This window comes from Aspergillus piperis, assembly GCF_003184755.1.
Source record: "Aspergillus piperis CBS 112811 unplaced genomic scaffold BO85scaffold_39, whole genome shotgun sequence".
Lineage (NCBI taxonomy): Eukaryota > Fungi > Ascomycota > Eurotiomycetes > Eurotiales > Aspergillaceae > Aspergillus > Aspergillus piperis.
Window position 1 is genome coordinate 129305 of NW_020291629.1, and position 27999 is coordinate 157303.

The following is a 27999-nucleotide window of genomic DNA, read 5'->3' on the forward strand; positions in this document are numbered from 1 at the left end:
CTACATCATGCATGATCAAAGTACATACTTTTTCCGCCTGGCTGCTTGCGTGTCGCTAGTTCTCCTTCGGCTCTCAGATGTGTGACATAATACTTTACTCATGCAGCGGTCAGCCATGTTTGCCCGTTGAGATCTTGCCGTCCCTTTTAGATCCGCAAACTGCTCTGGCGTTTGGGGCGATGCAATTCCTCTAGACTCCTTCCGAAAAGAGACTATCTCGACGATAATCCCTGCATCCAGTTGGCTTTAGTTAACTTGCGTGCCCGGAGGCTTTTTATGAAAACCCACTAAAAGCCCCCATCTGTAAGCGGTCTTCTTGCGCTTTGACCCCCAGCTTCTGATGCTGGGGTCCATCTAGCCCACATGGGTTCTGTTGCACGGCGTTATCTCATAGTATTGCTTTTGGATTCGCCCGCGTGCCTCTTCCGGTTCGATCAATTGAACAAGCTAAGGAATAGCCCCTGGAGATCAAGGCAAACTTTTCTACAAGTGGTGCCTATCTTCGATGCGCACAGACGGATCGTCCGTTGCCATGCGACGAGTAGTCGAAGCGTGGGCCAAATCGCCACACTCGTTGATTTCCGGCAGGCTACCCCGAGGAAGAGCAAGCGGAGCAACTAATTTTCTTGAGACGGTGTGTGTGGAATCCATACGCCCTCTTGCAGTTCTCTGCGTGGCGGTGACGTCTCCTGATCCCTTTAGCCTCAGCCGCTATATCCCACGCGAGTTTGGACGGGCCACAAGCAGCAATTGGGAGAAACTAATAGGTTCGGCCTTCAGCCTAGGACCCACTAATACCACAGACCCGAGTACCGGGGAACGTCATTGCGATCCTCGATCCGTCTCAGCCCCTTGCGACAGGTCTCCTCGTCGGGCCCAGAATGACAGGGATCTCGTAAAATCCACTCACGCGGTGACTAGCTCACATTCGGTATGTTTCTGGAAGAGTTCCATGCGTCAGAATTTGCCCCTAGTGCCTTCAGTTGATGCACTCTCTGGCCAAAGAGACGGGATATGCAAATTAAATGCATGATGCACTCTAACTAAATCGGAAAGAGATCTTAAATGCTGCGACGCAGCTATTCTGGCTCGAGCAATCCTTTGCAGTCGCTAGATCCCTTTTTGGTTATCTGGAATGACGCCGGTGCATGCTTGCAGAAAATTAATGAAATAGAGACAGAGAAAAAGAAAAACATGCGCCAAGGGACCCATACTGGGGGTAAAGGCTCTGGCATAGTGCCTGCCTCTCAGTCGGCCCCCAATGCATTCTTATTCTTTGCAGATCTGTGATAGGCATTATTCGGTTTAAAAGAGCTCCAGGTACGCGCCAGGTACCCTTAAAGACTTCTGTGCCTATGATCTTTTTTTCTTCCAGTCATCTCAAGCCTTACCAAGTCGGTTTCACTGGACCTCATTCCCTGCGGCTGGGTCTACAGCTATCCTCCGTTGCCTATTTACCGCACCCGCCAACCTTATCCAACACAGTGGAGGCTAACTGAGCCTCTAAAACCCAAATTTGCTCTTAATTCTCGTCCGCCCAGCACTCCTAATCAGCATGGCCACCTCAAGTCGCTCAAGCAGCAAACGATTACCCATAAGTTGCCAAGCATGTCGCTCGAGAAAGATACGCTGCTCTCGTGACGGGCGTCCGTGCCAGACCTGTGTTCGTCGAGGATTGGGCGCTGAGGATTGCATATACCTAGGTCAGCCCAGGCTGTCCTCCGAGCATGCCTTAACAGCAGAGTCGGCAGGGCAGACACATCTGCTCGCACGGATCCGTGACCTGGAAGAGCTACTTCAGAGACAGGCGCAATCACACGCAAGTGCCTCTGTGTCCCCGCAAAATTCCCCTAGTGCTACGGGCAGCTTCCTTGAGTCCGATAGAGGTGTCGAGGTAAAGCCTAGCAATCTGAGAAGTCCCTTGTTAAATAACGTTGGCACTCTTCAGAGCTTTGCATCTGGATACGTTCGGTATCTACCATTCGCGACCCATGCCAACCAACTTCAACTGAGTCCTCCCGGTACAGGCTCTTCACTTCCCAGTGTAGATAGTGAAATACCAGATGAGAGCGACGACCTTCAAATCCCGTTGGCGAAAAACTCTGTTTCCAGGGAAGAGCTGGTTGCTATTCTGCCGCCACGTCAGTATTGCGATGCGTTGAAGAATGTCTACTTTCAAGTATTCTCTCCAGTATGTTGAACCATTGCTTGAGTTTTATTCTCACAAAGCCTCTTTCACCTATAGTATCACTGCTAATACGAGACCTAGATGTTTCATATTCTGCATGACCTGACATTTGAGGCCGAATACCAACAGTTTTGTCATGATTCCAGCAGCGTCACAACAGCATGGATCGCGCTACTGTTTGCCATTCTGGGAATTGCCGTCACAGCGCTCGAGGATGACGAGCCGTTACTTTCCGATTTAGGGCGGGAGAAGACTGTCACCCGTAACATCAAAATCCTATCATCGCGGTATCGATCTGCCTCACTGCGCTGTCTGGCCGCAGATGATGTCCTCTCTCGTCACTCCATCAATTCTCTTCAATCACTTATCCTGATAAACTATGCCCGTGTTCACCGGGGGCTTCCTACCTGGACTCTTTTAGGCTTCACACATCATGTCGCCATATCCATGGGCTGTCATGTTGACCCAGATCGATTCCCGCTTGGGCCTATTGAGCGTGAAGAGCGCAGACGAGCTTGGGCAGGAGTAACCATGCTTTATACTACTCAGAATTCAGTATTTGGCCATCTTGGCCATCACATCCCCTCTCAAGGTGTGAAGCCTCCCTTGGAAATCAACGACGTGGACCTACTCACGGGGTCTTTATCTGAGCAATCGACCCGTCCAACGCAAATGACGTATTTCCTGCTTGAGTTTCGATTGGACAGGGTCTTATCTATGATCTGTCAGACACTTTTTAGCTTCTGTCCCAAGTTCAGCCTCTCTCAACTTGAGGCGCAGGTTTTGGCCGTTCATGAGATCTGTGACAGGCGATATCAGGTTAACCCCAACCTTGAGCCTCTGCCAGTACATCATGTCGCCAATCTCAATATCCTTTATAGCTATATCCACCAGTTACTTTTGCTTCTACTTCGACCAGGTCTCTGCTGCTACCTCCAGGGTGAATTTACACCAGAAACATACTCCGCGAGAACGAAATGTGTGGCTTCTGCAAAGGCATCTCTCTCAATCTACCACTCGCTCCATGAGTCGCCCCAGTTCGCCTCATACAAATGGTACAACTGTGGGCTTGGAAGCTTCCATGCTTTCCACGCAGCTGTAGTCTTGTCAGTGGCATTGATGTATCCTGAGAGTCAATTTGAATTTGTCGAGATAAAAGATATGCTCTGGAAGTCGATGGACGTGTTTGCTGCTCTATCAAATCGCAGCAATTTCTGCAGCAAAGCGGTCCCCGTCCTGCGTCGGCTCATGTGAGTACTTCTTTCGTTCATGGGGGTTCTAGTGTCCTACTAGTTCAGCCCCTCCAAGAGATATCATAGCTAATGGGACACAAATCCCTAGTGACATGGCCTGCACCAGAGGCCAACAAGCAGTCTTGACTGTGGACCCAAACACGGGTCTCATAAGCTCCCCAAGTGACCTTACGCAGGACCTGTCGCCCATAGCTCCCGAGTACATCATGGAGCCGCTCTTTTCCCAGCTCCAACCTCAGAGTTGGGTCAGTCCCACGTCTGTTTATTGGGACGGTTGGAAGTTCCTTTTCGAACGAGGGTAGGCACCAGAGCAGACAGACACACATTACACAAAACCATGATGCGACGGACCACATGTTGCTCATTCTCTGTGCTGCCTAATATCGCTCAAGGAGCCATGAGATACAGCAACATGACTCAGGCCGCCTGAGGCACCTTGCGGAACATGCAACGACCTACAACGGGAGGCACGAGCGTGTCTATGACACATACACGATTTGGAAGATACGCCACCACCTGGCTGTGTCTTTCAGCTGCGGATCAATCGATAAGCGTGCCGCCTATCTCTAGACAGCGAGCATAACGTGACATGCATATTTCATGTCTCTGGATGGTTAATGACACGAATCTCGGGTAAACAGCCGACTAGCCCCGACATTAAATGGCTATAGGCAGAGCTGCTTCCAGACACCCCTTACGATAACCAACGAAAAGAACATAACGAACTCTGATACTCTTACCTAATAGAATTCCGCAATATAGTAGAGGCGGTCATTTATTTCGGCTACTAATGATATTCTTATTACCAACTTACAAAACGTAGTATCAATAACGTCGTAAACCCCACCAAGTCCCAGTATAACAATACCTGCATGTCTAACGATCAAACCAACCCCCATTCTCCTATCAGTCAAGTGGGAAATCAATCAGGCCCTCTCATTACACCACCTCAACACGTTCAGAATTACATTTCGCATCTGGATCCTCATCCTCACCATCACCGCGTTTGTCAGATGTAATGACCTTATCTCCAAAGGATGCCGCAATCTCTTCGAGTGTGCGCTGCTTCGTTTCACTAGTATCCAGAATGGTTCAAATTAGCCCACAGCCTTTGCAGATAGAGGCGAAAGATCCACTCACGGAAAGTAAAAATAAGCCACAGTAAAGAAGAAGACAGTGCATGCTACGAAAACGTAATAGTAGTTTTCGCCGATGTTGGCGAATGCACTGGGGCCGGCTTCGGTGACTGTCAATTTGTGATTGGTTAGTATTGATAATACTTTGGTATTGATGGTGTGCGGGTGATGTGGGTTTGGGGGGAGTAAGGGGATGGATGTATGGGATGAAGTTTTGACTAACTGGCTACGTTGACGATAAAGTGTGATGCTGCGGCTAGACCCATTACTTTGCTCCGGAGGGCTATGGGGAGGACCTCTGCGCCGTAGAGCCAGGTTGTGCTGTTGAGCATGCCGTCTGTTTTGTTTCCGGGGTATTCTGTGTTAGTTTCATCTTTATGTGTTGAATTGGGGAAAATATTTGGGGACGTACAGTATGCTACTACGAAGAGATAGATTCCCAGAATGGCAAAGCCTTTTCCGACTCGGTTGTCGGTGTTTTGGAACTCGCGTTGCATGACGGCTGCGTAGATCTCAACGATAATGATTCCGCCCAAGCCGGATAGAAGCATTCTGTATTTTGTTAGATATGTAATATGGCTGGTTTAGCTGGTGGGTGATGTACTTCCGGCGACCCCACTGGTCGGTTAGGTATTTGGTGGTGAGGCAGTTGAAGATGAATGCCACTGTGCCGTATACAGCGGCTAGTGCAAGGATAGTATGCGAGTCTATTCCGAGGGATTTGTATAGAGTTGCTGTTGACTGTGAGTATCGAAAAAAGGCACCGAAATAGGGGGAGAAGGGGGACTAAGATGCGATACTAACTTTGATAGTACTGAATAATGGTTAGAATCCATCTTGTCCTTAATGCGGATTGTAGGGGTCACTCACTTGTATCACATTCACACCAGTAAGACTGGTCATGGTCTGCACAGTAATCGATCTATGGGCGTATCAGAGCAGGTACACTTTGGTCAGAATTGTGAACGACTTACACTAATGCACGGCGTCTAAACAGTCTGAATATATCCCTGTAGGAAGTTATTTCTCGCTCCTTCTCGTATTCAATTTGCGCCACCATTGCGGCAAACTCCTGCTGGAGTTCATCCGCCGGCACACCTCGACGGATCCTCTTATACTGGACCTGCGCCTGTTCAACTTTCCCTTTACGGATCAGATGGCGTGGAGAGTCGGGCATAAAGGTGATCAGTCCAAAGAACATGATGATACCCCAAGGCACTTGTATTCCAAGAGGAAGTCTCCATTGAACTGGTCCATAAGGCGCGTAGCTGCAAGCATATCCAATCCAGTTGGAGGCCATCGTTCCGAAGGAGATGCCGCACCCTGAAATGCCACCGATCAGGCCGCGATAGCGAGGGTCTGAGATTTCGCTCAGATATATGGGAACCGTAGCGACAAGACCACTAAGCAGGTACGGTATAATTAGCTATGCTTTGAAGTAGTTTTCTCCCCATACTGAAGAAAACTCACCCGACTGCATAGCCAGCTAACGCACGCCCAGCAAGGAACATTCCGATATTGACTGAAGCTGTCTGAATGACTGTACCAATTGTGACGACTACACACAGTAGCTCCATAAATCGAAGACGTCCAAGTTTATCTCCGACTGCAGTCTGAGTGAGTGCGCCGACTGCTTCGCCGGCAATGTAAACTGAGACAACCTAGACCTTCTCAGCTCTATTCTCAGCGAAAAGCGATGATCTTAGACATACAGCACCGGTGAGGCCATTGGAAGGGTTGTTCATGTAGTTTATCCAGCTTTGATGAGCGATTGCTAGTTTTGTCAGTAAATAACCGCAGAGTGACCATTTGCTATTCTTACTTGTCGTAGCGATGCCCGTATCGAATCCCTACGTATGAGTCTTTCAGCCGGGGCTCAAGGCATATAGAGCAATCACCTGAGTAAAGATGGTACTCACGAAAAGAAAGGTTCCAATTGCAGCAAACAGCGCAACGCCAATCGTAAACCACGCAGCCATCTTGACAATCGCGGGGCACAGGTGGAAGAAGGACGGTTAGAGATCACATATCGATAGTCCCTCTGCAAGGGAAAAGCGCCATCTTAACATAACGCTGTCTGTCCTACGTCAAGCAGGCCGTGCCAATGAGCATTCAGCCGAGGGTGCGTCATGATAGCAGCCGCTCGGAGTATGACCGACCGAAGGGCGCATGAAGTACAAAACTTGGTAGGGCAGACCAGATCATGGAGTCGTGAGGACCGTATTATGTGGGGCTAAGAGTTCAAGCACTGGGGTTTCCCCGCATTTAAGTCTGGGGGATTTAGTAGTAGATGGTTTAGGCCCGGGAGAGGCGTGGGGGTGACCTCTCAAGACAGGCCTCTTCGCATCATTGACTTGTCTCTTCTATCGGCCGGAAGAATGGTTGGAGTGAGCTTGATCCATGTGGCATACTTTTCAACGCGGTTAGAGCAAAGACAGGTGCAACAATCACGCAAAAAAAGGCTTGAGCAATTGGAGAAGTGTTCCAAAGAAAGTGCGAACTAAAGTGATTACGGGAAGGGAAAGGGGAGATCTTTTCCAATATTCCGAATGTCCAAAAGTCCGTTGTCTTGTGACTCTCCGCAATTGGTTACTCCCCCCTCTGCAGCCCAAATGTACATGGAAACAACACATGAATAGTAGAAAACTCATGTACAAGGGTTGAGAGTAGATCGTGCTAGGCTGGATTTTGTCTAATCTCCGAGATTGATAACACTACTGCAGTCATCATGCCACTTTCTAAGCCTACGTATAGTATTTACAGCACTAGTATTGTGACCATCAGATGCACCATATAATATATATCTCACACAGCTATAAGACTAGTGGTACTACTACCAGTGAAGACATACCCGCTTCATGCCCACTGTATGGCAAGTCTAGACTGATAGTATGTCACAGCTTTAATTCCATGGAGACCTAACCACCCTAAAATCGATGCAACAATCAAAGTAGGTAAGGGGACAGTCTTAAAACATCTCGCCAGTATACTCCGCAAACCCATTGACAGCCTGGACAAACAGGCACCAATCCACTAACCCCAAAGCGGAAGGACTCGCTTCCCACTACACAACACCCGGCAAATTCCTCGCTTAATCGACACTAGTCGCACTAGCGCCATTCCGCCCAAGCCGCCAGGGTATAAAGTCTCGCTGCACCCGCCCTCTCTTTAGACCTTTTCTTCTTTTCTTCTCCAGCTCTCTTTGCCTTTTGGCTTAGATCAAGTGTAGTATCTGTTCTTTTCAGTTTAATCTCTGAAAGTGTTCTAAGGAACACAACATTGATTAATCTTATTTTTGCACCCCGTGGCGGGACCTCTGTGCTTGCGCATGTCCTGCTACACAGTGTCATCGGGCTTACACTACCCCCGATCGACGCGAACACCCTTTTTCATCAATTTGGTCGGCTTGTCCGACTGGTTGGAGAAGAAGTGTTGTATAGTTGAATAGAATTCAGTACCTAAGCTAGAGTGAAGACACTGGCATCCGATTACTGTCTAGTACAGAGTAGCAATTAAGCAAAAGTCCAACCATGGAATTCTTCCAAGGTCAATGTATGGCGTAGTGGCTGTGTGTTGTGTGTGACTAGCGAAACGGAGTACTCCATGGAGGAAGGAAGTGAGGTGGTATTCTTTGCCAGAGGAGCTAGCTAGCTACGGTTTTGTTCATGCCATATTGAAGACCTTGATCACGGCACATTCCGCAGAATAGCTCCCCGTCAACTAGAATTGAGATACCAAACAAACTACAGAGTAGTTCAAGCCTACTTTCTTCTGATCAATGAGCCTCGAGGTCCTACAATCAATCCCATCACCGTACTCCGTACCCCAAGAACCATTGAAGAACCAATATTTCACCGCTTCCTATACCGCCTCAAGCGGCAGAACCTAGCGAACCTCGTTCCAAAAACTCCGGATTTAAGCGGATTTAAGAAATTACAGTCCCAGAAAACTCAGTTGCGAAACTGTTCTTTTTTTTTTCCCTTTGGCGGCAGAAAAACTGGTTCACTGACCGCCGCACCCGCTGGTTGCAGAACTGCATAGCGGTAGTGCCCTTTTCATCACGTACGTAGTTAGCTAGCAACTAATGAGATGGCTCGAATGTGTCTTTATTCGTCTTGGTGGGATTTATGGGCTTAAGTTATCCCAGACAGTTGCCATATTGCCGCAGAGTAGTTGACAAGCCCGAATAAATCTTAGTATATCCATCGCATGTGGAGGCTATACAGAACCGTCCAATATATCGCAGATTAGGCCAGACTTTGATATTTCTATACGCATATAGACACTTCAAGTAGGGAAAATGATTTGAACATTGAGGCTGAAACTACGGTATTTCTGCCCTGTTTTCGGAATCATATAGATCCTGTGATGATAAATGCTAAGTAGATAGTCGATAACCTTCTAATCTTAATCAAGGCGACTAACGCTTGGTGCGTCCAACATTTTCCGGACATACTATAATCTCGGAGTAGTTTAGTGCGTTTTATCGGACACTTGTGTGGGAACATGAGTCGTGGTAGATGATAACGCTGTTGGTAAGGCAAGAACCCTTGACGATATCAAGATAAGGCGCAGCCGGGTTATAGTGCTCTACGTCACGTTAATTTCAGGGTAATACATCCTTCTCTACAATCCCTACACCACGAAGCAGCACAATAGTTCGTCAAGAGACTCATCAACTAGGAGTCATATATTCTTTCATTTTTTTCTTGAATATGAGATCCTATTCCATCTTCCATTGCCGATGTCATAGCCGCCGCCGCAGCATTGCGGTCTGTGCAATGCATGAAACCCAGAGCCGAACAAGAAAACCGCAAATTTAGAAGACAAGAGCAGCACCCTTGGTCTTCTTGTCACCACTGTTGAGAAAAGAAAAAGATGTGGTTAGCATCACCCATCGATCGTATACTGAGCATATGAACGTACCCAAGCTCGAAGTGCTTGCAGCGCTTCAGAGAAAGCTGCTTCTTGGTCTTGCAAGCAGTGCACTCAAGACGGAGAACGATCTTCTTGGTGGTCTTGGCCTTCTTGTGGAAGACGGGCTTGGTCTGACCACCATAACCGCTCTGCTTCCGGTCGTAACGACGCTTACCCTGGGCGAACAGGGAGGCCTGTAGAGAATCAAGATTGCATCAGCATAGGTCGCGCGGTAGGCTCGGTTGCTTGGGCAGTGTTCACCTTTCCAGCCTTGTACTGGGTGACCTTGTGCTGGGTGTGCTTGTGGCACTCCTTGGACTTGCAGTACGTCCGGCGGGTTTTCGGAACGTTGACCTGAAAGCGAGAGAAGTTTGATCAGCCCCTGCTGTGGTAGGATGGTATTATAGAACATCCGCAGTCTGTTCCTGAGTTCCTCGTCGTCGGAGATGGTGTTTCACGGTGATGGTATTGGTTCGAAGAAGCGAGAAAAAAGCAGATGCTGATATAGCAAGGGTGTCGTCACTCAAGAGCAATTCGATTTTTCAATGGTTTCGGTCGCACTCAACATCTCACACTTCATCCCACAATTAATCGCGGAGCATTTCCCCGGTCGATAATTCCATCTCTTTTAACCATTTTGCATTTATATTGACAGCTCAGGATTTTTTGTTTTGCAGCTTCGATCGTTGCGCTTCGTATAGTGCCGCTTTTCGTCTCGGTTCGCCGTGGAAAAAGAGTGCCGTATGTCGTCCCATCTCGTAGTATGTCGATTGACCGAAAACACTTCTCCCGACGCCCAGGAACACGGAAATAAGACTGATGAACGATCAGAACAATATCCTTACCATTTTGACTGACTTGGCCGGATCGCGAACTTGGTGGTCGTTGATAGTCTCTTGTCGGGAGGATCGAGTTGGGCTGGCCGTGTGTTGTGGGATTTCGTTCGCTTAGGGTGCGGCCTAACCGCGTTTGTGTGCCACCCGCCAAGACCGCCCGTGGTTAGTGGTTGCCTCAGGCAAAGACCCATACCATCCCCATAGTTATCTATCGAATCGTATTCATTCGCTCACCCACTGTCTAGGTTATTCATACTGGGTTGTTGCTAATCAGAGACGCTTTACTGAAAGCCTTTGCCGACAACAACGGCTTCTCCTCCGCCGTAGAAAGACGTTCCTTTACAAAATTCCAACCCTTTCTCCTGTCCGACAAGCCATTCCCCTTTCCCAGAGATGGCTCCGTCTCCTTGAAACCAGTATTTCGTCCGGAGCATCTCATTAATCTTCTCCACCCTCTCTACCAGTGCGGCCACCCGCGCATGGTCCACCGCTTCGTCTTCCGCTTCATTGGGGTTGTCTATCACAAATCCGTCCCGGGTGATGAACCGCGCAATCGTAATATGTGCTGAGAGTGCAATATACCTCGGTTTCATCTGTAATCCCGTCGCTGTGACAATACTCGAAACATCACGTCGCAGATGGTGATAAGTGTATCCATCGCCGTCCACATTGTGGGCAGTTGTAGTCTCTTCTCCAGCAGCAGGGACAAAACTCAGCGCCATGGCAGTTGCATCGTAACTGATCATAGGCTTAACCAGCCGTGTTCGATGATGAAATAGAAAATCCACCAGCTTCGGCACGACGCCACTATCCTGGAGATGAGAAACCAATCCTTCAACCTCCGGCTCAGGTCGACAGCTGGCGATCTCTAATGTAGTCATATGCAATTGCTCTAGGGGTGTGAACCATATGCCTAGCAAAAAGGTGAAATGGAACCGATCAGTTGAACCAGGCGATACAGCACAGGGGATACAGAGAGTGCCCCGCAAAGGCAAGATAGAACTAACTTGGGGCAATTTCTCGAATGGCCTGTTGGACCTCAGCGACCAAGTCCCGGATATGCTGCGGGGGTCGAGCGTATAGTGTGAGGTTATGCCGAGGATCGACAAAAGGCAGTGTTTCGCCGTTGGCGCTTGCATGCAACTTTTTCAGGATATCGTCAACCTGCCAGCCCTTGAAATCGGGGCTGAGGAGCTTTTCTCTGTATTGCTTGTTGCGGTTGGACCGGTGAGCTTCATATCGAGCTTGGATTTGTTTCTGTGATCGGATTTATCAGGAATGTTGTTCTTAAAAGAGCTGTTGGGAGTTGTACTGGGTCATCTTGACATTCTGCAATGAGAACGTCAAATGGATTGGCTTCTTCGACAGTATTTCCCATGGTGCAGGACGTGACGCCTATTGACAGTGTGTTTTTGAGCAATTTCGTAGAATGGTGGTATTTGAGGGATGTTTGAGTAAGATTGAACAGATCGCCAAGGGCTGGTGCTATATATATCCCAGTCCCGTTAAGGGCACATTGAGACCATTACAAACAGTCAAAGCATATTCTGAACAATTAGCGCAGAGTACCTGCAACTAAACAAATAAAAGTAAATCACAATTACTCAATACAATCCAACAAAACCAGATCAACTACTATACCCTCTCATACAACGCAAACACCGACATTCATCCCAGCTGGGGCGAAGTAGTAGTTAGTTACTTTGAAGCGGCTTACTCCGTAGTTATTTTGATGCCCCACCAAAAACCCCGCCGAAGCTTTCCGTCACCAGACTGAGCCCAGTCAACAACCACCTCCACCACCACCACCATCGTCGTTCTCTTCGCTACTAATATATTAGAGCGTCTTGTTCCTTGAAATTACTCGTACTTATTATTCCTCTACTATAGCAACTTAAACTCTACGAATACCTTACAGTCGCTATCTATCTTACCTCAAAAATGTTGATCAAGTGAGTTTGTTGTCCTCCGCCCCCCATGACGCAGATAGCCTCCCCTCTGTCGCGATAGCAAATGCTAACCGGTTGTCAACCTCGACAGAGTCCGTACCCTTACCGGAAAGGAGATCGAGTTGGACATCGAGCCTGATTACAAGGTACCTACATACACGCACCCATTCACAGACATATTTATTTTTTTGCGATCTCGCCCATCCGCGCGTGGTGATTCTTTAGCTAGCCTAGCTGGGCCTAAACCCAGCCGGGCTGCAATAACCTCCGCTTACACACGACCAGTCACCCACCTACGCTACTGATACATTCTTCGCGCAATCGATAGCTAACAAGTACAATACGCAGGTTTCCCGGATAAAGGAGCGTGTCGAAGAGAAAGAGGGTATTCCTCCTGTTCAGCAGCGATTGATTTTCGGTGGAAAGCAGATGTACGCAACACCCGTTTTTCCCTGTCCCTACTGCTGGGGGGTGTATAATCGCTATGTCATGGGTCACCAGTGCTAATAGAGAGTCTTCTGTGACCGTAGGGCCGACGACAAGACTGCTTCGGAATATAACCTGGAAGGTGGTGCCACGCTACACCTTGTTCTTGCCCTGCGTGGTGGATGCTTGTGAATGTGTGTGGTGTGACAGAAGGGGATGGAGTAAAGAGGAAGATATCTGTATGATGCTTCAGGGCCGGTATTCTGAACGCTTTGTAGCGTTGGTTTCTTGTTTCGGGGCTATGAGCATACATGTAGGTTTCGATCCTGGGGCTGGGTGGGGGGTTTTAATGAGCCACAAACCAACAATGCAGTAATGACAGTATTTTACATACACTTTACGGAAGATGGAGATGGGTTAATGGAGTTGATTATCTGATATTCCCTGTGAAGATGGGGAGTGGGGATTGATATGTGTGATTGGTTTCTTATATAAGTTTAGACTGAGTGGGCAGCCTGTGTATGTGATAAGAGGAGGGTATAAACATGATTGATATAGATAAGAGGGATGATATGCTCGAGAACCAAAGGTTGCACTTCATCGAATTCGCCAAACATATTGCTGCGCAGCAGTCTACCGATATAAGTTGCGAGATTCCCGGTGGAAGATGCAAAATGTCTATTATAGCACCCGACCTGAGCCTGCGAGATCCAGGTATATGAGATCGAAAGAACGCCTTTTGTGGTATCATTTGCAAAACGCCATCAGCTGAAACGATGAACCAGACTCACGCCAGTACTAAACGCCATTCCTATATATTATGAGTGATTTGTGTATCTAATAATGCAGGTTGACTTCTTGGGACCAGCATATGTCCAATCAGTTCAGTTTCTTCTTCTTTGGTTGAATGAAGAGGTTCGGGGCAGGACGTTTGCGGACCACTGCCGGACGGGGTGGCTGTGGCGGAGACGCTGGCATGTCCTCTACGGCAGACTTCTGATGAGAGCCAGTCGCACTGCTACCGAGCGGTTGGGAGGTCTGTTTCTTGGCCGCAGCCCCTGATAGAGACCCGGACGGGCCTCTCGTTGGCTGTGATGTCTGTGCACTTCTTCCTGCCATAGGCCTATCGGATGTGGCAGGGCTATGCGATTGGGTTATTGCTCGTAAACGAGCCTCTCTTTCCCGCAAGCTGGGACCAACTTCCAGACTATTCTGGCTCACGGAGGGCGCACTCATCTGGGGACGTGATCGACCGGGCACCCTCAGAGCTGGGGCCTCCTTGCGTCGAGCGACAGGGGGCTCAGCAGGACGTATATGGTCTTCGATAAGAGAGCGCGGAGCCTGTCTGACCTGGGTAGCTCTGTTATTAAGGTGCTTTGTGGGCACAGCAAGAACGTTATTCCTCTTCGTCGCCGTGAAGATGCTATTCTTCTTCTTTGTCTCCCTCGGCCTACCAAAAGCCCAGGGGGGCATCGAGGATGACGACGTTGGTGAGCCGCCAAATCTCCGATCGTATGAAGCATATCGTTGCCTCGCGGTCGGCCTCTCTCGAGGAAGACCGATAATTCGTCGGTCGGTAACGAGTTTGGCACTCTTCTCCTGACGCTCCGAGCTGATGCCATCTAAAGCCATCTTCAGCTTTTCAGCATCCTCTTCCACTGCCCGTTGGACTTGTTCCCGGAGGTCACAATATACGTCATACCAACAATCGGGTTTCTCAGGCAGATCGTATTCGTCCCATCGCGGGATATCTCTTTTGATGAACTCTAGCCAGAGTTCCTCGTCATCTCGCATCAAATGTGGGGACTGTAGCTCCAGAGTTCTCTGTAATGTGGGGTGAGTTTGCCTGTTAGTCAAAGGGGGCACTGACGATGGACGGGGGATTTCCGCTACAGACTCACCAGTTTCTCAGGACTCTCCACTTTCACTAGAAATGGACGAGCAAGTACATAAGGAATGTTGCCGATGTCATTTAACTCTGTATAAGCGTCGATTGTTAGTACCCTATTGAGGTCTTCTAAAGGTGAGATTGGGCGATGCATACGTTTCACGTTCCTAATCGCAGTCGCCGTGCAGAGCTGCAAAAGTGATGGTGGCGGCATGGTGGTTTATCGGGATGGGCACCAAAAAATAACCAAAAAAGTGGCATGGAAGGAATATCGGATATAAGGAAGAAGTGAGAGGCATCTGAAGAAGGCATGTGAGATGGTCACCGACGATCAGGATGAGATGAACGTAAGGCCATTGAGCCTTTGTACGTGGTAAATGCGCCTGCGTCAGGCTCAGGGCGGACAGCTGTCTCGTCATGACCTCATTGGTTCATTGAGGCCAAGTCAGGCGGAAGCTCGGATTCTGCCGACTGTGAAAGTCTCACCGCCCAGGACGATGTTATTTGTTCTCATTGCGGACAATGGAGAGTGAGTTCTACAATAAAAGCTATCTTCAGATTATTAGGCCCACGTAATGTTGGTTGTGCTGGACGCTATAACTGCTACATCTGAATGTGGCTGTGGTTGACCCCTGTATCTGCAGTCGCCATGTGACATCCACAGTGCTTGGTTATCCTTTCTGGGAATGGCCCGTCATCATTTGCTCGCAATGATCTATAACTCAGGCCGAGTAGCCTTGTTATAGTGGCATTATCCGCCTGCAGAATAGGGCCCTTCCCGGATTACATCTCCGCAGCCTTGCCGTTTACCTAACTGAAAAGTGAGGCGGGCTTGGCCAGTAATGCGTCCCATCGGGCGTTGCGGAAAGTGCATAGCCTCGCTGCCAAGGCTCTGTATAGCTTTTTATGCCTCATACTATAATGATGACCGGAGACTGATCACTACTCTGATGGTATAAAGATTATCGTGGTGGGTGGAAGTTGCCCTTCGTAAACTCGTACACAGAGTTCATGATGAAAGTCATACGCGCGATGGATGACTGCGCCTTGGTGTCCTCGGTTCCTGGAAGCCTCGAACAGATGTTGTAGTAATAGCGTAATGTAAAGACCAGGGGTATATAAAGTCGTCCTCGTGCCATGAATCTACTTCCTGCCATATTATCAAGGATTAGCATACAACACTTCATCAGATTGTTCGAGCAAGAAAGATCGACAGTACCATTTAGAGCATATTTTTTTTACTGATCTATAATATCATCCGACCCTCCACAAACCGCAGCCATGTGGTAAGTCTCTAAGTCAATGCAAGTCGAAGCTTGTCTCTTATGAATGCATGCTATAGGTACGCGATATCTCGACCGAGCGAATATCTTGTGCTCACTGGAGCCGGGATTGACGACATCAAAGTATGCAAGAAGGCATTTGTGTGGCCACTTCAGCGGGTATGGTTCAATCAGAGAAGTGCCAAGAGTATAGCTGACATGTTCTTGAGTAGTGTTCGAGGATATCTGTAGCACCGTATGATTTCTCGCTTAGCCTACAGGCTATGACAATCGAGAAGCTGCAATTCTCTCTGCCAGCAGTGTTTACCATCGGCCCTGATAATGAGCCGGGCGCACTCAGGAAATATGCGCTGCTTCTTTCGGGCTGCACAGACGAGGCTGATCCTGCCCAAAAAAAGGACCTGAATAGCAAAGCAAAGCAGAACCATGTCCAGGATATCGTTCGAGGAATCATCGAAGGCGAGACACGAGTGATTGTTTCTAGCATGTCCATGGAGGAGATCTTCAAAGAGAGACAGATATTCAAGACGAAAGGTGAGTGGCGATGTGCTGACTAGCTGGGTCACTGTTTTTGCTGACATCCGAGGAAGTAATCGAGAACGTTCAAAATGAACTTCAGCAATTTGGTCTAAGAATGTAAGTTCAAGCCCGTTATGGAGGTATCATCAATTCTGACAAAGCATAGTTATAATGCCAATGTAAAGGAGCTTCAAGATACCCCTGGAAGCGAATATTTTGCTTTTCTGAGTCGCAAGGCTCACGAGGGAGCTCTCAACCAAGCTAAGATTGATGTTGCAGAGGCACGAATGAAAGGTGAAATTGGAGAGGCAGAGAAAAAGGGCAGAACCAAGCAGGAGATTTCCAAGATTGATGCCGACACTGCTGTTCTAGAAACAAAGCGCAAGGCAGAGAAGGCCAAGGCAGACTCAGAGCTTACGAACCGCAAAACTGAACTGGATGCTGATGTCCAACTCAACAAAATCGCAGCTCAGCGTCAGACGGAAATGAGAGACGCTGAGTTGCAGAAACAAGTGGAAAGCAAGCGCGCAGAGACGGAGTTGGAACGTCTCAGAGCCGAGCAGGTCACAAAAAGCAAGGTTGAGCGTGAGTCTTCCCAGGAAGAGGCAGACGCTGCCTTTTATACGGAACAGAAGGCGGCGGATGCAGAATTGTATAAGAGTAATATGGAAGCAGACGCAACCTGTAAGTTGGCGATGACCTTCAGTGACAGACAAATGCTGACTCCTCCATAGATTACCGCCAGAGCAAAGACGCAGATGCAGCTTTCTACACTCAAAAGCGAGAAGCTGAAGGAATCCTCGAGATGGCAAAGGCATATGGTGCGCTTGTTGATGTTCTCGGTGGCCCTCAGGCGTTCCTGCAGTACAGAATGTTGGAGTCTGGCACTTATGAAAGGTTGGCCGATGCAAATGGTCGTGCCATCAGTGGCCTCCAGCCGAAAATCACCACTTGGAATACAGGAGGTTAGTATTGCCGGCATGTCTTCTACTGGAAGATCTATCACGAATTCTGACAAAGGAATAGACCATGGAAACGGTTCGCCAGATGCGATGGCACCGATTCGAAATATTATGCAGGGCCTCCCTCCTATCTTGAGCACAATCCATGAACAGACCGGGATAGCGCCACCGTCATGGTTTGCTGAGATGCCAAAGTCCAACGATTTGAACGGCAAGCCCCTTCAGACAGAGTCTCATCCTTTGAATTAAGACTCTTCTGAACCCCTAGAAAGTTCCCTGCATCACGATGAATGAATGCTATTGATGGATGTTTCTATTTATTGACTCGCGTATTGTAGCGATTGCTGAGTGCTTCTTATTGCCACAGACACACCATCAAGACAAGGAAGACTGCATTATTGCCTTGAATAGTATGCCACCACTGGGCCAGATAACACGACGTGTTGGAGAAAGATTGCTAGATCATATGTTCGCTGAATAGTTAATGGAATACCCCTTGAGTTGCTAGTCCTGATCAGACGAGATATCCCTTGAATATGCATGATGACAGATTCCACGCTTCTTCGGTCCAAACCGGAGATAGATGAATAGCAAAGTAGCACGCTGTAACTATTTACTCGCTGGTCGGGTTGCTTTCCTTATTTACCCAATCCATCTTTCTTGTAAGTCACGTGCCGTCCCACCTTCTCCACTCGGACAAACACTGCAAACTGCTCCTCTATAGCATCATCGCGGAGGGGCAGACGAGCAAGAGCAGCATTGCGCAGTAAACTCCTCTAGCAAGTTCAGAACACCTTCACTCTCCTAAGCTATATTCTCCACACTTGATCTGGGAAACATTTGCTTACCCCCCCAAAACCTGCCTAGTCAAAAAGTTCTGTCCAGGTAAGTTCAACTACTACAAAGTACGATTGTTTGCCATTTTTGGCAACGTCTCGTTTGGCACCTGTCGGAGCTCCTAAAGCTTCCCGCCTCGAGTCATTAAGCTAGAGTCAGGCCACAATCTCATTATTTCTGTGTTCAGCACGGAGAAATGCTATTGTCCTAGGGCTTATTATCCGCAGAAGTGCAATAGACTCTAATTCCGGCTCAATAGTGTCGATCATCATGGCTCCTCGCTCTCAATTGGAGATCGCCACGGCATCTGTCGAGCGCCTGGTCAAAGAAGAGGCTTCGTACCACCGTGAGCTGCAGGAGCAGACGGAAAGAGTTAAGAAGCTGGAGTCCCAGGAGGGCGGCGATGACGAGAACAGAGAGTACACATTGAGGCAGGAGGTAAGTAACTAACTTAGTATGGTCGATATGCACAAAGGAGATCGCTGACAATTGTTTTGATAGCGTCTGGCTCTCGAAGAAACCAAAAAGGTCCTCCCGACACTGAAGCAGAAGATTGAGGATGCTATAGCCAAGCTCAATAGTTTGCTGGTGAGTGACAAATTTCCTACATGCTACTATGTACAATTTATCTTGTGCTGTCAGGAGGACCAAGATTCTAAATTTATTGCTAGGTTGAGGAAGGAAAGAAAGGCCCCGAAAGTAATGTCGAGCATATTAATGCTGCGAAGGAAGCCATCGCCAAAGCCCGAACAGCGGAGCGGGAGATCGCCTGAGATAGCTCATTTTTCCATCTACTGGCACATGTACTTAATCCACAGCACGAAAATTATTCAATAAATTGCCCCTGAGAAAAGCAAAGCCATTGTTGCATTGTGATAGTTAGCCTAATGCGAACGCCACCAACCGAACTCCTTGCTCAATGTGTGGTAGAGAAAATTCTCCGATAATCAAGTAGTGTCCATTTTGTCTGCACGGTCATCCTGGACTTCCTCCCCTTCTTCTAGCTCTTCGGGGACCTCACCCTCATCTTCCATTGAGGTGTCCTGATCGGGGGTAATCTTATTCTCGTCGTCCACCGTAGTCATTTGTCGCAAAGGTGACACCGCACCGGCAGTACCCGTCTTTTCCACTTGCAAGCCTGCTGGTGATCGCCCAAGATCATCATGGCCATGTTGAGAAGGAGTCAGACTGTCTGACTCGTGACGAGGGGTATTAGCTCCACTGGATTTCCCCTTGGAGGGAACATCCCCGTCATCTCCATCTTCTTCCTCCTGCATGCCTTCTCTGCGCTCGACCTCCTCCTTCTCGTCACGGATGAGCCGACGGAGTTGCATCCCTTCTTCAACAATGCGACCGAACTGTTCTCGCCGTTCAGACCAGGTGTGTGCGTAGTCTTTACTCTCTTTCTCCAGCTCCGTGATTTCCGCCTGTAGCTTTTGTAAATTGGCTTGTTGATCTTCACGCGGCTTCAAAAGTCGGTTGCTGGTAATCTTCTCTGCCAATTCATCGTAGCTTTTGCGCAATGCTAGTAGACGCTGGGCTTCCTCGAGCTGTACCCGCAGCTCTGCTGTATTGTCACGCACCGATTGCATTGTATCAAGGATTCGAAGCTTCTCGGTCGCATAGCGCTCGCGCTCCTTCTCATTACTTGTCAAGAGGAACTGGATGCGCGCGATGCTGCCTTCGAAGGCGGCAAAATCCAAAGCAACATCTTCACGGAAATGGCGCCATTCCTCGAGCCGTTTCTGTTTCTCCGCCTCTGCAGCTGCTGTCGCATCGTCGTCTGCACCATCTGGTGGAGGAGTGGGAGGGAGCGTTGCGTTGGACACTACGATGGAGTCATTGTTGAGGAGGCGTTTTGAAATCCGCTTGAAAGGCTTTTCTTCGACGTTCAAGAGGCGCGACTTGTGGAGACCATCTGGAAGGGCATTACATTAGCACGGTGTAAGGAACGGGGGCGTGTTTCTAGAACCACTCGACCTTCATCTGGTTGATCCAATAACCCGTAAGACGTCATTATGGTCGTAAAAATAAAATAGGGTATTTGTCAAGGGGAAATGCAAATCTGCGTCGGGGAGGAGTCGAAATGGATCGCGCGTCCTCCTCTTCTCGGTGGCCGCGTGAAGATGGTGCAAGCCTTCAAAGGGAAAAAGGCCGGATGGGCCGATGTGAGCGGTCGGGGGATCCGCGCTAGGCGGACGCCGACCTTCAGCTGCTCCTCCCGCCCGCAATTTAATGCGGGCAGCGTCCACTCTCCTATTTCCGATCTGATACTACTATTCATTGCGCTTCCTTCTCCTCATCTCACCTCTCCAATCTCACTTGTCAATCACTGCGGCAGGTGGTCAACAGACCCTGGGAGGGTCTCAGTCATCATCCCTACAGCTGCTTCCCACTTCGAAGCTGTTGGTCGCTCAACTTCCAATTGGCTCACGGTTCAGATCGGCTCTATCTATGTTTCCCTAATTGGCTATGGTTGTCAGACTTGGGATCGTCATAGGGAATTAGAAATCTTGCATTTACGCGCCAAACAATGCCGAATTTACCGCCCAAGGAATTCGTCGCTGTCTTCAGAATCACATGAGTCAGAACGCCTCACTGATGGAAATCATTGTCGACACCGACCTGCTTATGTTCCGCTCGCGACACCATTCTGCATCGTGATGGCGGAGATGTACTCGGGGCTCCACGTGGGCCAACGTTTTAGCTCGCTGGAGGAATTTAAAGGACTGGTTCGAAGTATTTCCGTGAGACAACACTGGGAGCTTCGAGTGACCAGAAGCAACAAGAAAAGCGTTGTCATCGGCTGTCGATCTTCGAACAATTGCTACTTTCGTGTTGTGTGCCGCGCGAACAAGAATGCAACTTACATCAGCAGCCTCCAGGACAGCCACAGTTGTCGTCGCAATGCCACTTCAACCTCGAAGACACCAGCTCGATCGGAGGCATCGCATGTGCGGTTCCTCCTGACTGAAATCCCCAAGCTATTCGACATGAAAAACAAAATCAGGGCGCAAGACGTTGTGGACGCTGTGAAGCGATACCATGGCTATGACATCTCAATGCGACAAGCGCAACGAGCTCTTATCCGCCTACAGCAACATGAAGCGCAAAACCAGAGCGAGGGCACCAACACCCACGACTCTAGTGGAGATGACCGACAGGACAGCCAACCGCCTCCTTTAGAGAGTCAGGCGGAGAGTTCGACTTTCGGCAGTCTCTCTAGTCAAAGATGGATTACAGACACTCTCCAAACCACCATCATGGAAAACATACCTCAAGATGAGGTTCACCGGGATCAAACTATTTCGGCATCACAACTTCACGGCCAACCTGTACATCCGCCGCCTCAGGTACACCACCAGGCGCAGCCCACACAACCAGCGCCGCCGGCTGAGGTCCTGTCACCAGAACAGACACCCCTAGGTCATAGCCTGCATCACCCTGCAAGTTCCCAGCAGTCTCCTTATTCAGTCCCTGCTCCTGAACCAGCTCCACCTTCGGACGCTGGGCGCCCAAAGAATCCGACTCAACCGCGACCAAATGATGGGCAGCTTACCAGCCCACCATTTGTTCTGACCAACTTCAAAATCGAGTTTACTTGCGCCACATGTGGTGCACCAAACCAAAGCTTCTTCCCTAACCACGGCAACGTCACTGGTGGGCATTATGCCCCCCAGCATACTGTTCCTAGTCAGGGCGCAACTTCAGCCAGTGCGGGTCCTTCGATACAATCGATCCAAAACAGTGATGGTAGTAGCCGCGCCGGAGGCGGTCCAGCGTTTGAAGGTACCTCTGTGGCAAGCACACGTGGCGTACAGCAGCCTTGGACAGCAAGAACCATGGAAGTTCCACTTACACATGCGCATCCATAACTCTGTGTAGAGTTGGGGCGATCAAAGCTCCCTTTCCATTTTGCCCCGATTAAAAAGAGCGTTAGATACGTCTCTCCGATCTGCGTTAACCTTACGGCTCGTGACGAATCGCGGCCACGTCTGCAACCTTGCGGTATGTTGCTGCACATCCGATTGGGTGACTGACATACACCCCTGCAAATCGCCGCTGCAACGCTGTCTCTCAAGGACATATGTACGATGTCGAGTGAGCTCAGACGCTATAGTGCGGAATAATATGCCTCGCAGGTTGATACTTGTCACTGCCGTCCCTTTGGAGACAATTCCTGTTCAATTGACGATCATGTACGAACTCAGGGTGTTCGTCATCGACAGTGTATGCGGTTTTCTTTACCAGGATGGACTTTATTGCAAACCCGAATACTACCTGCCGCCTGCATCTTCATCGTCCAAATGATTAGCTGGCCTAGTTACAAACACGGCAAATGGGTTCTCTACGTCGATGCTCAGGACCGGCTGAGTCTGGGCCTAAGACATCGGCCACAGCTTGCAGGGGTCGTTAAGAAATTTACGGTATTGAACCTTGGCGGTCTCTATCATTGTGAGTCATGTTCGAAATCAGGCCGATGAGACAGGATCAGGATCGGGATCGGCCTCTTTGGACCAGGTGCAGGAAAGAGTTATCTATGATGTTATCGCGGGTGCGGGCACTTGGGCCGACCAACATATTTTTTTCGGATGTCCGAGTAGCCGGTTTCCAACCTCCGACAGGGGAGATCCACTTTTGCTGCGACTTTTGCCAAGTGACTGGCCAACCCGACGCGGAAAGAGGCCGCTGCCACGGCTTGGTTAGTAAAAGAACCAATGAGAGCCGTTGGATCTTATCCCTGTGGAGTGGGCCATATGGCAAGAATGCTGGATCTCAGTCGACGGTGGTCGGCGGTGCCTCCGATGATCCCTTATGAAATTGACAGGTTAAAGACTCAGACGACGCTTGCGGCCAATTATTGATAAATCAACACTTTCTCGTCCCATATATTGTGCCGTGCTGTTCTTATCAATTGTTGCATATATCTCTGTTTTATGTTTATGGCCTGAAGCCGTACACACTCCCTGTCGACAACAATTCCGATCTGGTCAATATTGGTTCCCCGATTTCTTTACATTCTTCCATCTTTCTTATCTATAATGCCATGCTCGGAATTCCCGCCTTCATAAATCCTATATTGGCCTAGACAGAACAGAATGAATCGACAACAGGCTGCGGAAAGAGCCTTGCACGATCAGACTAACATTTTGCCTATCGGGCAATTGCTGGTTGTCTTCACGGGGCTCGCAGTTTCTCTGCTTATCACTTTCGTTGACCAAAATGGTATCAGCGTAACTCTTCCCACAATCGCCCGAGATCTCAACGCCCAGGATACTATCTCATGGGCAGGCACTTCATCCCTTATTGCGAATACCATGTTCACGGTGCTTTATGGCCGGCTGTCTGATATCTTCGGCCGAAAGATAGTCTACTTGTGTGCTTTGGCACTCCTTTGCATTGCCGATCTATTGTGCGGTCTATCTCAGAATGCTCCGATGTTCTATGTCTTTCGAGGATTGGCTGGTGTAGCTGGCGGCGGTGTCACCTCCCTAACAATGATCATTGTGTCTGATATCGTCACCCTCAGAGACCGGGGCAAATACCAAGGAATTCTGGGTGCGGCCCTGGGTATGGGCAACGTTATTGGGCCGTTCATCGCCGCAGCATTCGTCATGGATTCGACATGGCGAGGTTTCTTCTGGCTCATTTCTCCGCTCTCTGCATGCTCCATTGTTGTGGGCTATTTCCTTATTCCCAATAATGCGCGGAAGGACAGTCTCCGCAAAAATGCCCGCAAGATTGACTATTATGGTATCTTGTCTTCGTCCATTGGAATAATATTCTTGTTGATCCCTATCTCGGGAGGCGGCTCTTACTTCAACTGGGATTCGGCGATGGTGATTAGCATGCTCACCATTGCGGGCTGCGCTTTGATTGTGTTTCTCATGGTTGAATGGAAAGTCGCTATGTTGCCTATGCTTCCAAGTATGTCACCAGTTGAACCTCGATACTTAGGACCGGCTGCTAATCCTCGAACAGTGGTATTTTTCAAGAACAGAGTGGTCTGTACCTTGTTCTTGCAGAGTTTCCTTTTTGGAGCTGTGTACCAGTCGTCTCTCTACTACCTGCCGTTGTATTATCAGAACGCTCGGGACTGGTCCCCGATTGTTTCTGCTGCACTAACGGCTCCAATGGTCGCCTGTCAATCAGTAGCCTCTGTCTTGTCCGGCCAGTACATTTCCCGGCGCAAGCGTTACGGCGAGGTGATCTGGGCTGGATTTTTCTTCTGGACGCTGTAAGTGACCCTGCCGGTGTCTTGCCCGTCGTTAGATACTTGTAATCTGACATTATATTTAGTGGCACCGGCCTGATGCTGTTGTTTGACCGCCACACCAGCCCGGGAGCTATTGCTGTCATCGTTGGCATCGCTGGCATAGGCGTTGGGGGTGTCTTCCAACCGACCATGGTCGCTTTTCAGGCGCATTGTACGAAGGCCCAGCGAGCTGTCGTAATCTCGGACCGGAACTTCTTCCGCTGCCTAGGTGGTGCATGTGGTCTGGCTATCTCGGCTGCGATCTTGCAGGCAACGTTGCGATCCAATCTGCCTGTGGGATATAGAGATATTGCTGATTCATCCTATTCGCTACCGTCGAGGGCAGGTATTCCCGATGCAGATTGGGAGCAGATCCTTGACGCATATGCCAAGGCTTCTCACTCCGTGTTCATCTTCCAAGTCCCGTTGATGGGAATATGTCTCCTCGCATGTGTCTTTATTCGCGACCGCGGACTGGAGAGGCCCAAGGATCAGTTTGAAATAGAAGAAGAGAAGAGGCAAGAGGAAGAGAAGCGGCGGCAAGAGCAGGCCCAGGAACAGGCCGAGAAGCAGTTTGCAGCCGGGAATACTGAAGCCCAACCGGAGCAGGTTCCTGAATCCCAGGCCAGCGGTGAGATGGAGAGTGCGTCTCGCTCCGAGAAGAAAGTGGAACCAGAGCCGTAAGGTGGTTATGAGATGCAATGAATTTACTTATCATACAAGTCCGGCATAGATGGCGTTTCAGCGATACGAAAAATGTCCATTGCGGCGATACGCACCCATTGGTCTATGACATACTCTTCCTGAATATCTCTTTGATCATATTATGGAAATACACATGATAGTGCAAATACAGACAAGTAAAACATATAGAGGAACCCACGCGAAGTGCTTATCTTTCTTGTACTAAATTTAATTATGGCTCCAGGCGCTAACTGGCGGGTCGAGCCGAGATGTCTTGGCGGGGACGAGCAGCTTCCCAACTTCTTCCTCCATTTATTCCTGACTCATCTTCTGCTCTTCTACATTTCCGATTGTCGAGCGAGTTTAACTTCTCTTCTTCCGCTTCTTCTGTATCAGGGACAATATGAGATAAACTAGTATGGATATTGCGAGCACTTCGACCCCCACCGGAACCTCTTCTTCACCTTCGCGGGACTACAATCCCCGGAAGCGCGGCAGAACGGCATGCACGCGCTGTAAGACTAGAAAGCAGAAAGTCAGTAGACGGATCCACCTATCCTTCGAGATCAGTCCGGGTTGTAGTTGGCTCCAGCATGTTACTCCGGGGCATTAGTTAATGCTAATGGTCGAGTCTTAGTGTGACAATGACTACCCCGTGTGCTCTAACTGCCAAAAGGTCGGGGCGATATGTGACAAAGCCACCGTACGACAGGAGAATGACACTCAAAACGAGTGGGATACCCCTTTCCCACCCTGGCCTGAAACATAATCATTGTGGAGCACTGACAATTGTAGATATACCCGTGCGTTGCAGGATCGCATCGCCTACCTTGAGTCCCAGTTAGAGTCGAAACCCATGAGTAGCCGGGCCAGCAGCCATGTCGCCCATCCAGTTGCTGCACTCCTGTCTCCTCCACACCCGGAGACTCCCAGTAACCCCGCCCCTGGTCTGGATCAAAATGCCGTCGGAGAATTGGTGGGATTCCTTGCACTCAACTCCTCGGAGGCGCCTGCATACGTAGGTTCCAGTTCGGGCCTCTCCTTAGCTACGAATCTTGGGGAAATGGTCCAAGCCACAATATGGAACCAGGCCCTGTCTTCAGCTCGAGCAGCGTCATCAGGTAGATCCGGACCTGCAGCGGGACAAGGGTCTACGGGTCTCCCTCCTCAGCCTCCAGGCGAGAGGGCTGGTCATGTCAATGATCGAACGAGACCACCACGTGTGGAGGAGGTGTTGGTGAAAAGCAGCGAGCCTCCTAGCGATGAAATGGGATCCAGGATTCTTCATGCCTATCTCACCCGGATCCATGTTCGCTATCCGTTTCTCGACCGCACGGAGTTGTGGCGACTGCATGAGGCGCGCTGGCGGCTGGCGCAGAAGAAGCGAGAGGAGCTGACCAAGGAGGAACGGGTGGGCATATTCAAGCTGTACCTTGTATATGCCATCGGGGCTACATCGATTCAGTTAAGTGAAACTTACTCGTATACCACTCCTGAGGTATGTTGCTCTTGTGGTGCGGAGATTATCTGTTCTAACCACCTCGCCAGCGATTTTACATGACCGCTTTGCAACAACTACCGAATATGTGCGAAATGCGATCTATAGAAAATATTGAGGCCATGGCCCTGTTGATTGTGTATCACCTTCGCTCCGCGTCTGGTCAGGGAATGTGGTACATGGTAGGCCTGGCCATGCGGACCGCTATAGACCTTGGACTGCATCGCAAAGCAAACGAGATCAACATGGATCCCTTCACTGCGCAAATGCGGCGGCGTCTTTTCTGGACTGTATACTATCTCGAACGTGTCGTGTCGATGTCCCTGGGCCGACCTTTCAGCATCGCAGACAGACACATCGACCTTCCTTTGCCTGCAGACATTGACGACGATGTCCGCGATCCGGCCTTGCTAGCCGCCCCTCCAGTTCCGACTAGAATCACTACCCTGACATTTGCCATATTCCTCATGCGCCTGCGGCGCATTGACTCCGAAATTCAGCACAAGATCTACCGAGCTGACCGACCACTGCACACTTTACGCTCGAAGATGGACCGACTCTTTCTCCAGCTCGAAGAATGGAAAGAGTCAGCTCTGCGACGTTTCACCGGTTCCGACCTAGACTATCCAATGCTGCACTACCACCGAGCCCTACGACTTCTCATCCAGCCATTCCTACCCTCGCTCCCTCTTTCCGACCCATACTATCACATCTGTCTCCGCGCAGCCGGGAACACCTGCCAAACCCACAAAAAGCTACACCAAACCCTCGAATACGGGCACTCCTTCCTAGCCGTTCAGACCATCTTTATGGCTGGTATCACCCTGCTCTACGCCCTATGGACACACACAAGCGACGTCTGGTCCGTCCAGATGAGCAATGACATCCGCGCCTGCTCAACCGTCCTATTCGTCATGGGCGAGCGCGCCGAATGGGTCAAGAAATACCGCGACGCATTCGAGCTGCTCGTCAACGCCGCAATGGAGAAGCTAGAAGGAAGCGATGCATCCAAAAAGGTGGGTATGGCGGAACTGATGACAGCCCAACACAGTAGCAGCGGTGGCATCAATGCAGGAATGTTCAGGGATCATCACAACCTCACCACCACATGCAGCAATAGCAACAACCCCACCAGCGGCATGGCACCAGATATGAACAACGCAACGGCAGCCGCCAACACCGCCGCCCAGGCTTCTTCTGAACCCACTAGCAGCCAGGACCATGGCGTGCGCATGGCATTGCAAATCGCGCCCTGGATCGATCTGGAAGAAGACAGTCCATTCTGGATGCCTGATTTCGAGACGCTGGAGAGTTTGTCGGGGAATTTATGGGATAGTGGCGATTTGGCCCCGTTTGGGCCTCTCTAG

General features: G+C 49.5%; 12 protein-coding genes across 12 annotated transcripts; 7 read left to right on the plus strand and 5 right to left on the minus strand.

The window, feature by feature from the left end:
• Nucleotides 1–1395: 1395 nt before the first annotated feature.
• On the plus strand, nucleotides 1396–3962 carry BO85DRAFT_217030 (Zn(II)2Cys6 transcription factor). Its single transcript, XM_025654654.1, has 3 exons — nucleotides 1396–2191; nucleotides 2270–3438; nucleotides 3530–3962. The coding sequence occupies exons 1-3, from the start codon at nucleotides 1556–1558 to the stop codon at nucleotides 3741–3743; spliced, it is 2019 nt and encodes a 672-aa protein (XP_025509764.1). The 5' UTR covers nucleotides 1396–1555; the 3' UTR covers nucleotides 3744–3962.
• A 209-nt stretch (nucleotides 3963–4171) lies between these two features.
• On the minus strand, nucleotides 4172–6729 carry hxt8 (putative MFS monosaccharide transporter (Hxt8)). Its single transcript, XM_025654653.1, has 12 exons — nucleotides 6497–6729; nucleotides 6400–6427; nucleotides 6290–6351; nucleotides 6048–6238; nucleotides 5552–5980; nucleotides 5448–5499; nucleotides 5382–5391; nucleotides 5182–5311; nucleotides 4990–5129; nucleotides 4801–4914; nucleotides 4582–4687; nucleotides 4172–4516 (listed from the first exon to the last, which is right to left on the minus strand). Exons 1-12 carry the CDS (start codon nucleotides 6554–6556, stop codon nucleotides 4381–4383), a joined length of 1458 nt encoding a protein of 485 aa, XP_025509765.1. The 5' UTR covers nucleotides 6557–6729; the 3' UTR covers nucleotides 4172–4380.
• Nucleotides 6730–9322: 2593 nt separating this feature from the next.
• On the minus strand, nucleotides 9323–10366 carry BO85DRAFT_454518 (60S ribosomal protein eL42). Its single transcript, XM_025661302.1, has 3 exons — nucleotides 10340–10366; nucleotides 9756–9848; nucleotides 9323–9688 (listed from the first exon to the last, which is right to left on the minus strand). The coding sequence occupies exons 1-3, from the start codon at nucleotides 10340–10342 to the stop codon at nucleotides 9431–9433; spliced, it is 354 nt and encodes a 117-aa protein (XP_025509766.1). The 5' UTR covers nucleotides 10343–10366; the 3' UTR covers nucleotides 9323–9430.
• A 168-nt stretch (nucleotides 10367–10534) lies between these two features.
• Nucleotides 10535–11772, minus strand: BO85DRAFT_454520 (uncharacterized protein). Its single transcript, XM_025661303.1, has 3 exons — nucleotides 11643–11772; nucleotides 11338–11587; nucleotides 10535–11243 (listed from the first exon to the last, which is right to left on the minus strand). The coding sequence occupies exons 1-3, from the start codon at nucleotides 11706–11708 to the stop codon at nucleotides 10612–10614; spliced, it is 948 nt and encodes a 315-aa protein (XP_025509767.1). The 5' UTR covers nucleotides 11709–11772; the 3' UTR covers nucleotides 10535–10611.
• A 499-nt stretch (nucleotides 11773–12271) lies between these two features.
• Nucleotides 12272–12897, plus strand: BO85DRAFT_493593 (NEDD8 family protein RUB1; the record flags this gene model as incomplete). Its single annotated transcript, XM_025663835.1, has 4 exons — nucleotides 12272–12282; nucleotides 12371–12425; nucleotides 12565–12710; nucleotides 12810–12897. 4 exons carry the CDS (start codon nucleotides 12272–12274, stop codon nucleotides 12895–12897), a joined length of 300 nt encoding a protein of 99 aa, XP_025509768.1.
• A 227-nt stretch (nucleotides 12898–13124) lies between these two features.
• Nucleotides 13125–14966, minus strand: BO85DRAFT_432802 (elongin A domain-containing protein). Its single transcript, XM_025658395.1, has 3 exons — nucleotides 14750–14966; nucleotides 14607–14683; nucleotides 13125–14529 (listed from the first exon to the last, which is right to left on the minus strand). Exons 1-3 carry the CDS (start codon nucleotides 14805–14807, stop codon nucleotides 13585–13587), a joined length of 1080 nt encoding a protein of 359 aa, XP_025509769.1. The 5' UTR covers nucleotides 14808–14966; the 3' UTR covers nucleotides 13125–13584.
• Nucleotides 14967–15874: 908 nt separating this feature from the next.
• BO85DRAFT_473136 (flotillin domain protein) lies at nucleotides 15875–17606 on the plus strand (the record flags this gene model as incomplete). Its single annotated transcript, XM_025662604.1, has 7 exons — nucleotides 15875–15879; nucleotides 15936–16035; nucleotides 16089–16410; nucleotides 16467–16512; nucleotides 16562–17079; nucleotides 17130–17360; nucleotides 17422–17606. 7 exons carry the CDS (start codon nucleotides 15875–15877, stop codon nucleotides 17604–17606), a joined length of 1407 nt encoding a protein of 468 aa, XP_025509770.1.
• A 491-nt stretch (nucleotides 17607–18097) lies between these two features.
• On the plus strand, nucleotides 18098–19104 carry BO85DRAFT_454523 (putative tubulin-specific chaperone Rbl2). Its single transcript, XM_025661304.1, has 4 exons — nucleotides 18098–18242; nucleotides 18454–18632; nucleotides 18696–18782; nucleotides 18866–19104. Exons 2-4 carry the CDS (start codon nucleotides 18465–18467, stop codon nucleotides 18965–18967), a joined length of 357 nt encoding a protein of 118 aa, XP_025509771.1. The 5' UTR covers nucleotides 18098–18242; nucleotides 18454–18464; the 3' UTR covers nucleotides 18968–19104.
• Nucleotides 18895–20338, minus strand: BO85DRAFT_454526 (uncharacterized protein). The gene is made up of 2 exons (XM_025661305.1): nucleotides 20175–20338; nucleotides 18895–20112 (listed from the first exon to the last, which is right to left on the minus strand). The coding sequence occupies exons 1-2, from the start codon at nucleotides 20209–20211 to the stop codon at nucleotides 19142–19144; spliced, it is 1008 nt and encodes a 335-aa protein (XP_025509772.1). The 5' UTR covers nucleotides 20212–20338; the 3' UTR covers nucleotides 18895–19141.
• Nucleotides 20103–20901, plus strand: BO85DRAFT_454527 (uncharacterized protein; the record flags this gene model as incomplete). Its single annotated transcript, XM_025661306.1, has 2 exons — nucleotides 20103–20762; nucleotides 20820–20901. Coding segments are annotated over exons 1-2 (593 nt in total), but the record flags the coding sequence as incomplete, so codon positions are not given.
• Nucleotides 20902–23311: 2410 nt separating this feature from the next.
• On the plus strand, nucleotides 23312–23680 carry BO85DRAFT_330005 (major facilitator superfamily MFS-1; the record flags this gene model as incomplete). Its single annotated transcript, XM_025655437.1, has 1 exon — nucleotides 23312–23680. A coding segment is annotated over one exon (369 nt), but the record flags the coding sequence as incomplete, so codon positions are not given.
• Nucleotides 23681–23692: 12 nt separating this feature from the next.
• Nucleotides 23693–27999, plus strand: BO85DRAFT_385362 (MFS transporter; the record flags this gene model as incomplete). The annotated part of the gene is made up of 6 exons (XM_025656591.1): nucleotides 23693–24122; nucleotides 24177–24432; nucleotides 24495–25130; nucleotides 25772–25837; nucleotides 25930–26632; nucleotides 26683–27999. 6 exons carry the CDS (start codon nucleotides 23693–23695, stop codon nucleotides 27997–27999), a joined length of 3408 nt encoding a protein of 1135 aa, XP_025509775.1.